At 40.1% G+C, this 9,123-nt stretch overlaps 1 protein-coding gene across 1 annotated transcript; it reads right to left on the reverse strand.

The window, feature by feature from the left end:
* Nucleotides 1-2,705: 2,705 nt before the first annotated feature.
* Nucleotides 2,706-8,646, reverse strand: rnf7 (ring finger protein 7). Its single transcript, XM_048265555.1, has 3 exons — nucleotides 8,429-8,646; nucleotides 5,007-5,054; nucleotides 2,706-3,245 (listed from the first exon to the last, which is right to left on the reverse strand). The coding sequence occupies exons 1-3, from the start codon at nucleotides 8,604-8,606 to the stop codon at nucleotides 3,127-3,129; spliced, it is 345 nt and encodes a 114-aa protein (XP_048121512.1). The 5' UTR covers nucleotides 8,607-8,646; the 3' UTR covers nucleotides 2,706-3,126.
* Between the last annotated feature and the right edge of the window lie 477 nt (nucleotides 8,647-9,123).

Consider the following 9,123-nt stretch of genomic DNA (forward strand, 5'->3'; position numbering starts at 1 on the left):
GTCCTCCCTCTATGGCTACGTCTGAGCCCACTAGCAAAGCAACATGCTAACAAATTCGCGCCGCGCGCCAGAGCGTTTGAGTGTACGTACCGACACGGGAGAGGTATGATTCAAATCGTGAAAGTTAAGGTAAGAACATATATTAATACTGACATTGGGTGGCGTGTTCCTTTAAATATGTGCAGAATTCCTTTTGGCATTGTTTTCCTGAAATATTCAAGGTCGTCCCTGGAAAAGACATTGTCTGTATGGCAGTATATGTTGCTCAAAACCTGTATACATCATTCAGAATTGATTGTGCTTTGCCAAATCCCCATGCTGTAGGCACTAATGCACCTCCACACCATCATAGATGTTGGGTTTCGAACTGAGCACTAAAACAAGTTGGATAGATTGGATACTTGGATAGGCCCTCTCCTCTTTAGCCCACATGAGTCCATGATTTCCAAAAGGAATGACAAACTTTGATTGGTCTAACCACAGGACCTCAGTCCATTTTAAACAAGCTCAGGCTCAGATAAGAGGGTGGTATTTTCTGTATCATGTCTCAGTACAATTTTAGCTGTTACAATTTTGGCTGCAGTTTTTGAATTGAGTATCAAACTGTGCACATAGACAATGGTTATCAGAGGTTTTCCTGAGCCCATACAATGACAGGTCTGGAAACAGGTCTGGTATTGATGCAGTGCCATCTGAGGTCCAAAAGACTACGGACATCCAGTTTGTTTTTCAGCTCTTTCCCTTGTTTGCAAAGATTTCTCTGGATTCTCTGAATGTTTTAATAATATTATGTCCTGTAGATGATTAACTCCTCAAATACGTCATAATTTTATGTTAAGAAGCATTAAAATGACATGGTTTCATCATTTGTGCACAAGTTTACACAGAGAGATAAATAAATACCCCCTACATCTTTACTTTTAAGACACCCTGCCTCTCTAAGATGCTCTTTTTCATACCCAATCGTGTTGCCAGTTACCCTAATTAGTTGTGAAACATTCTTCCTTTTGTTTTCTTTATCATTACACAACTTTTCCAGCATTTTGTTACCCCATCCCAACTTTTTTTTTAAACATGTTGCTGGTATCAAATTTGAAATTAACATATATTCTCCATGAAATAGTCAAATTTGTCATTTTCAACATTTGATATGTTGTCTGTGTCCTTTTTGCAATTAATTATGAGTTTAAGAGATTTGTAGATTATTACATTCTGTTTTCACATTTTACATAATGTCCCAACTTTTTCTGTTTTGGGGTTGTACATGCACAGTAAGTAAATAATCTAGCCTATGTTTATCCAAATCCAGATTCTACCTAACCCACATAGAGTTGAATCATCAGCTATCTTCTAACCTTGAACGCCCTTGTTCTGGCTCTGGAGGGCTGTCTGGAGTTGCCCCACAGTCAGAGTTAATAAACCCTGAGGGCATAAACCTTGTTTTAGATCAGGGACGGGCAACTTTGATGAAAGCCACAACATTTTCTTGTCGCTGTCAGAGGGCCAGATGTGACCTCACACGGCCACTGGGATATCAGGATTCAGTAAATATACTGTATATACACAATAGCCTATGTCTGTATGGTTTATTAAACCAACATTAATTTGTTAACAGGCTTTCATTTAATATTTTCTATACTCAAATGCATTTTAATATTGCTTCTATTCACCAATTAACTTGAAATAAACTAAAAAATATTACACATTCACAATAAACCTTTTTTCCACTGTGATTGGTCATAGTGACTTGTAAAAAGGCTCTGTTGTTAGTGCATCTTTACCAGGGTTCACTTCCCACTCTAAGTAAAGGTAAAATTCCATGACAAAAATCCTAAATTTCCATGACCAATCAGGAAATTTAAAAAAGGGCATTGAAAAAAACAGGTAGGTCTAACTACAACTAGTAATGGAAAAAGCTCAAACTCAATAAACACCAATATACAGTATTTGTATTCATGTATTTTGACCATTTTAAATTCCCTGATATTCCATGACTTTGCCCCCCAAATATATAATTCCCTGACGTTTTATATCTATGACTTTATTAAAATGCTGATTTTATGGTATTCTTGAAATTCCATGACCCGTGGGAACTACAGCAGCTCCGATGTAGCCTATTTTTAGTTATCTTCTTGCATGGTGTTGTACAGTAGGTGACTTAAGTTGAAATCTTTCACGGCTGATTTTGTTTCTAAGCATAGCCTACTGAACACATAAATTGACTTTGAATTCTGTGATAAGATCTGTTTCCCACCTTGTCTGAAAAGTAGGCTACGATTCTGAGTTTTCTTTATAAGCCGCTCGCTGGCTGTAGTGAAGAAAGCTCGACTCGGCTGGATTTATTTTATATACTGTAGGAAGCGCCCCTATCGGTGGACTGTATCACTACAATAAGGATGTTCAGGTGAGGTACAGTAAAAACCACGTGAAACGAACATTTTAATGACATTTCAAAATTGATTTGTGAGCCGCACTAAGTGAGGAGGGCCGCATGCCGCATCCCTGGTATAAAGCCTGCCCAGAAGATTTTATTGGACGGCTGATTCTGATATGGGCATATATGCTGCATAATATATGCATAATGCATTTTCATGATTACAAAATCAAAATATGTGTGATAACATTTGAAATTACTCAATTTTAACAATACACACACACACACAGCTGAAGTCCTTAGATGACAAATAAATGACATGTATAGCATCTCCAGTCACTCAGTTTATTACTCGATGTGCAGTGCAACAAAGAAAAACACACACTTCCCTATTAACAACATACCACTGATGTGTAACATGTCTTTGATCTTCCCACCTTGAGCCCTGTATCCCATCACAGAGGTGGGGTGGGCATTAGTGACACAGGGTGTTCACTGAGAAACCTCCAGGACTGCCTTGCCCACCCCTGACACATACAGTGATGGGTGCAATCACACACACAATCATACACAAATATACACACCACACACACACAGTTGGGGGAGACAGCAAAAGGGAGATAAAGAACTGTGGGAAGAGTCCTGTCACCCCGCTGGGGGTGAGAGCCAATCGGGACGGAGGCTGGTGATGATTGGGCATAGTTGGCAAGGTGGGAGGCTGGCCAGCTATTTGGCGCTGGCATCGCCCGTCCTCACTTGCCGATCCTCTGTACCACCCAGTCCTGCTGGCACAGTGGGCAGCGATTGTTCTGTTTCACCCATAGGGACATGCAACAGTTGTGGAAAGAGTGGTTGCACTCGCCCCACACCACTGGAGAGAGAGAGAGAGAGGTGTTTGAGGAGTAGTCAGAAGTGCATCAAGCTATACACAAGGACAAAATAATACGCTACACGTCTAGCAGTCCAGGATTTCAATACCAAAGATCTATTAATCTAAAAGAAAAATAGATATACGATCAAATCGGCACTGAATAATGCACACTGTGCAATCCCTGACATTACAACATAATTTCTTACTCCTTATCCATAGGATAATGTTATGGTGTTTCATAAATGCACAGGGAAAGGTTTTATTACTGAAACTCAAGTTTCCCATGGGTTATATCTCCACAAGCTTTTGTGTAGGTTGGTTTTGCATAATGCCAATCAATAAATGAGTAATCAGTTCTTATCTACCATATAAATGAGCTATTTTAAAAATGTATAGGCTAGTTTAGTAGTCAAGGGTCAACTTATTTTAATTTAATTGTTTAGGGTGGTTTCAGTTTGTGTGCATACAAGGTTGTTCACTAGAGGGGGAGGGGGGGGGGATTATTTGCAATTCACATAGGTTTATTGTGATTAAAGTTGATGGAAACGGTCTGTTTGCATTTCTACCTGCATGTTTCGAGGATATTTATTCATCACATACTTAGAGATATGGTTGGAAAACATGTAGTGACATTTTTTAAAAGTTTTCCTGTTTGTTTTGATCCCACAGCTGTTCAGAAATGCCCCCTTGATTATGAGAATGCCAAATCTTAATTAAAATAACACAATGTATGGAAATGCACACACTGCACATTTCTTTAGCCGGATTTTCATTAATGTGCTTAGAATATGTATCGTAAACGTGCTAATTACCAACCATTTCGTTTGAAAATTCTAAAACAATGTTTTTTAATACTTCAAAATAACATTTGCTAAATTAACCTTACATTTTTCAGTAGCCATAGGTGTGTAGATTTGAACAAAATCTAGTTTGGTTATTACCGGGGCTTTTACCAGAGACTTTCTAATGAGGAGACACAGCACTCAAAAAATCCTCCATAGAAATGCATGGGGTTAGTTTGTAATGATGGCTGTTGTCTACACATATCCCACCCCTTCCTCAGCAAAACGTTGACATGTGAATACATTGAGCCAATCATGTGGTGTGATGTGAATACATTGAGCCAATCATATGGTGTGTTGTGAAGATATCTTGCCAATCATGTGTTGTGAACTCGCCGCTGGAGCAAGATTGGTGTCGTGAAGCCTTGCGCACGCGCATTTCTGCTGAATAGGATGCCCGATGAGTGCCTAAAAAGCGTTGCTATATGGCCGCCAAGTGGAAGGACTTACCTAAAAGGACTTTGCTTTTACTGCCTGAAATATCCGATTTTGTTTACCACGCTCGGAGTTTAGTGCTGGGCTGGTGGGTGCTTATTCCCAACCTTTCTCACGGCACATCAACGGTTAGCCCGAGAATTCTCGTCAGCAATTCAAAATTCCACTGGAGCTCCAAGCGGATTTGTACACGCAGTCTTACAACACTGTTTACAGCTATTCGAGTCACGATAAAATGTCATTTTTGGTACATAGCTAATTTAGATAAACTTATGGTGTGGGTGCTTGCGTTTCTTTAGGAATCCGCCGTCTTGGTTTGTATAGAAATGAATATTAAGTGACGCATACATGTAAGAGATTGGACATTCGTGACGGTTGGTAATATATGACGATAAATCGATACGATTATCGATACGAATATATATTGCGATAAATGAGCTGAATGGAGACCCATCTTTGGATTAGGAGATAATGACAAGCTTACCAACACAGTCCTCCTGCTTGTTTTCTGCTTGACACCTCAAGCACGCATCTGAAACAGAGTGGAAAGAAGATATTGGTAAGTGAACACTAGCATGTATACCTGCTATGGTCAACTGCCTGATAGACTTATATCATGCATCATGTATATTTTTCCACACCATTTTCCCTGAAATTCAATGACCCTACATAGTTTGAGACACGGATCAAGGTAAATTTAAAGGTTGTATCAGCGATTTCAGGCCCAAAAAAGGGCCAAACATAAATGATCACATTCATCTAATCTTTCCTAGGCAGTCAAAAAAACGTGTCTGAGTGCTCTTTTTTTCTCTTTCTCTGTAAATATCTTTTATCATTTTGCATTTTAATCTCTTCTTTTTAACATGATTAGGTGTATGCTTTTATATATCATTTTATTATTTCATGTAACCGTATTCCCCGTTTATATAACTCAATAAACAGTTGATCACAAAAAAAATAAACACGTCTCTGTAGGCAGCTTAGGCTCCGAGATCTGTACACAAAAACAATTGCTACCAACAAGGGTTGGCACCCCATTCAAAGGCAAAATAAAGTGTTTTAACCAATGACGAGATGCGCGCTTAGGAGAGTTTTAATTGCACGGGAGGGAGGGGGAGGGAGTAGCGAGCTAGCTCTCTGATTAAAGGTTGTATCAGCGATAGCAGGGATACGTCACTTCTGTTGATATTCAAACAAAACAAAGTGACTACTGGGATGGAATATTCCATGGCGAAAAGATTGGCACTACTGCTAAGGATCTATGTCAGTTGTTCATTAAAAGGACGCGGCCCATTGTGACCACAGTGGAAATAAGGATGAGGCGTTATTATCCCAAATGGTTACATGGTACAGAGTACTGAGATCTGATTGGGGGACGGGTCTGCCAGCAGTTGGGGCGAGGGCTTCATAAGGGTAGGCACTCTCCTTCTTTGGTGTTTCGATGTCAGGTCCACTACACCTCCAGAGGGCACATCGGCGACATCTGACATGGTACACCCCCACCTGCCTTTGCTCCTTCCGTTCTTTGTAGTAGAGACCTAGTAATGTTGTAGAATCCAGGTGTAAACTGCTGTGTTTCACCAGCAGGGGGCAGTGAAGTCCATGCTATGGATGGTTATTTTGGTATTGGACAGGAGCCCAGATGCAGAGCCATAGAAAGAGAGTTGCAACACTTTTGATGTCGCCTCCACATGATCAAAAGTTCCTAAAAAAAAAACTGAACTAAATGGCTGAATCGCAGGAAGGTGGGATGCATTTCTGGATGCTGGAGAGAGTAATCAATTAACTCATTGACTACTGGCCAAGTGAATGGCCGTTTTAAAAAGTTCCAAAACTCCATAGAAAAGCGCTGCCATTTCTTTCCACGGTCTCCTATGGGATAGTCGCTCTGTTTTCTACTGCTCTGCCCAGATGGTGTCCTTTCTTTTAATCCACAACCATTGGTTTGCTCATTCTGCGGCATTAGACAGCACTGGTGGTACCAAAAAGGACCAGAGATAGATGGATAAATAAATAAATAAAGATGACAGGCTACCAATGAAACTGTAACGGAAAGTGCTACGGCTTGACACAGTAGGTTTGCAAAGTCCATAAAATGCATAATGACATGTTTGCACTGACATGAAATAGCCCAATTTAATTTGATGAATAAAAATAAATTTAGTTTACATTTCAATAATGAATAGTTTTGGTTTTGTTTGTGGTGTTATCGTATCCCTTACAAGCTGCATTTAAAAACGTTGCGACCAACGTGTAATGATACAAACTGCTGCTTTCAGATCTCTTGTTAATTGGTCTTAGTGAGTTAGGAGTCCTCCCAACTACTTCTAAGCTCCCCCAGACTTAGGTGCTACTTTTAGCACTACTAAAGCTTTGTACATTACTCTTGGTCAAAAAATTAGGAGGCTGACTGTTAGTCAGTTAAGACTGACACACACAACCATTATTTTTTGGAGTTTCTCCTAAATTCACCAGTCGGAAGCTACTTTTAGCTGCAAGACTCTTTGAGAATACGGGCCCTGGTCATTTTATTTAAATTCCAAGTGCTTTCCATGACTGGAAAACTAGTCCATTAAAATGTTTTCCAGGATGAGTGAAAACCCTGCTACGTGTACGACTATTGTTTTGAAGCACTTACATATAAGGTTGATTATGGGGGTGTGCCATTGTTCATAACATACTCAAACTACATAATTCCTCCCCATAATAAGAACAATATTAATGATGCAGTTCATGAAATGTTGCAACCTTAACATGCTTTGTTGCTGCAACTTGGGCTGCTCACATAGAGAACGAGGGGAAAAGGCTGTTGGAGTTCAAAAACTATGTGTGAGATAATAGCTGATGATGGTCAGGAATGAGTTTCACTTTTTAGTGTGTACCTGGCTCAAGACTGCTAAAGACTGTTAAACTGATATGGGGGGTCAAAAAGTTAGTCTAGTGATGAATGATCTCACATCAATATATATAGTAAAAACACCTTACAGGCTAGGACTGGGAGATATGGCTTAAAACGCAGATTTGCTGAGGAGAAATGGTGATATGATACAATATAATAACATTAAAATGTTCAGTTAGGCTATACAATGTTAGCATCATATCATTGTTGTGTTCGGTTAAAAAACAAAAACACTTAACTCACAGTTCTGCGTGGCATTAGATAAAGGTGCAAATTGTGCACAAAGCTATGCAAAACCATTATCATGCAACAAAGTCAATATTGCAATATGAAACATACTTATTATATAGAATGCTCACGATACACGCCATGACACAGCCCTAATGTAGGCAGACATCGTGATATTGGCAGTCCAGACCTACCAGATCAGTATCACCAGCAAAGAGTCTTTGTCACCAGTTATAATATAATATAATCCATAACGGTGACGTTGACTCCAAATTGGCTGTAGCATGAGCACCATGTTGATGTGCCTGCCGGCCAGTAGGCTATCACTCTCAGACCAAGCTAACCGGCTTGCTTGCAAGCTAGTTTGCGTCCTGCTTAACGCTACTTTATGACTGGGCTTCGGTTGTCTTTTAATAAATAGCTCAATGTTGACACAACCTCTCCTAGCTCGAAAGGTTCACTCGATTCCAAATAGGATTATACTTAGCTGAATTACCAAGGATAACGTTAGCTAGCTTGTTGACAGAGGAAACCTTGCAAACAGACAAATGACTATCTGCAGGGAATAGCTGCTACAATTTAGCGTTAAGGTTAGTCTTTCATCTCTCATGGCAAGCTAACATGACAAATGAGCCTTGGTAAAAACATTAGCAGACACACAAGCACCAGTCATATGTATCAAACAGGGTGGTTTGTTAGCTATGGGGCTAACCGAAAGTTGGGGGCTTGGTAGTAGTTAGGTCAGTTAGCAGCTAGCTAGCCAGCCAGCGTTTACTTACCCATAACCTGAACCCGACAAATGGCACACGTATCACATTCGACATCCCAGCTCCACATAGCAACAGCATTCCATTTCTTCAGAGAAAACATCTTGTCCCCACTAGATTTTGACCCAGATGATGAACCACTGTGCGTGTGAACCAAACTCGGCTCGTCACCGTCATCCATCTCCGCCATAGCATAAGGGCAAAGCCAAGCCACATCAAAATGGCTGAAAAGTCATTGGCCAATTTCAGGCAGTACCACCTTTAGTACACACGATGGCGCAACGATCCAAGTTCTGCTGCTGCTGAAAGTGTTCTAGATTTGGTTTGATTTAGCTCATTTAAAAGAAATGGATCCTAATATGACATTGACTGAAATGGTCAGGTAGACTAACATCATGACTTACCATTGAAACAAATCAGAGAGGTGTCAGTACAACAAACAAGTTAACATTGCTTTGTCTGATTGCCCACTTGTCTTATGGTAGCCTATCCCAAAATGTGCAATGAGAATGTAGCACAGGCTGCAGTCATTCAGAAATAGTACAAAGCATGTCCACCAACTGTAGTCTATAAACTATCAGGCAATTAGTGTGCTTACTAAAGCAGGCACACTTTGGGCTCTGTGCATTAGCTACTTGAAGTCGCCAAACCAGTTTCAGCACCTTTGAGTGCTTTAAAAAAAATAAAATAAATCTGCAGCAACTTCT

The sequence above is a fragment of the Alosa alosa genome, chromosome 15, assembly GCF_017589495.1.
Source record: "Alosa alosa isolate M-15738 ecotype Scorff River chromosome 15, AALO_Geno_1.1, whole genome shotgun sequence".
Lineage (NCBI taxonomy): Eukaryota > Metazoa > Chordata > Actinopteri > Clupeiformes > Clupeidae > Alosa > Alosa alosa.

Bases quoted from the DNA above. Each gene is read 5' to 3' on its own strand.
- rnf7 (XM_048265555.1), bottom strand. From the start codon at position 8,606: ATGGCGGAGATGGATGACGGTGACGAGCCGAGTTTGGTTCACACGCAC. The intron at 5,055-8,428 runs GTAAGTAAACGC...ACTCTGTTTCAG, and splicing joins TTGTCGGGTTCAGGTTATGG to ATGCGTGCTTGAGGTGTCAA. The intron at 3,246-5,006 runs GTAAGCTTGTCA...CTCTCTCTCCAG, and splicing joins CAAGCAGGAGGACTGTGTTG to TGGTGTGGGGCGAGTGCAAC.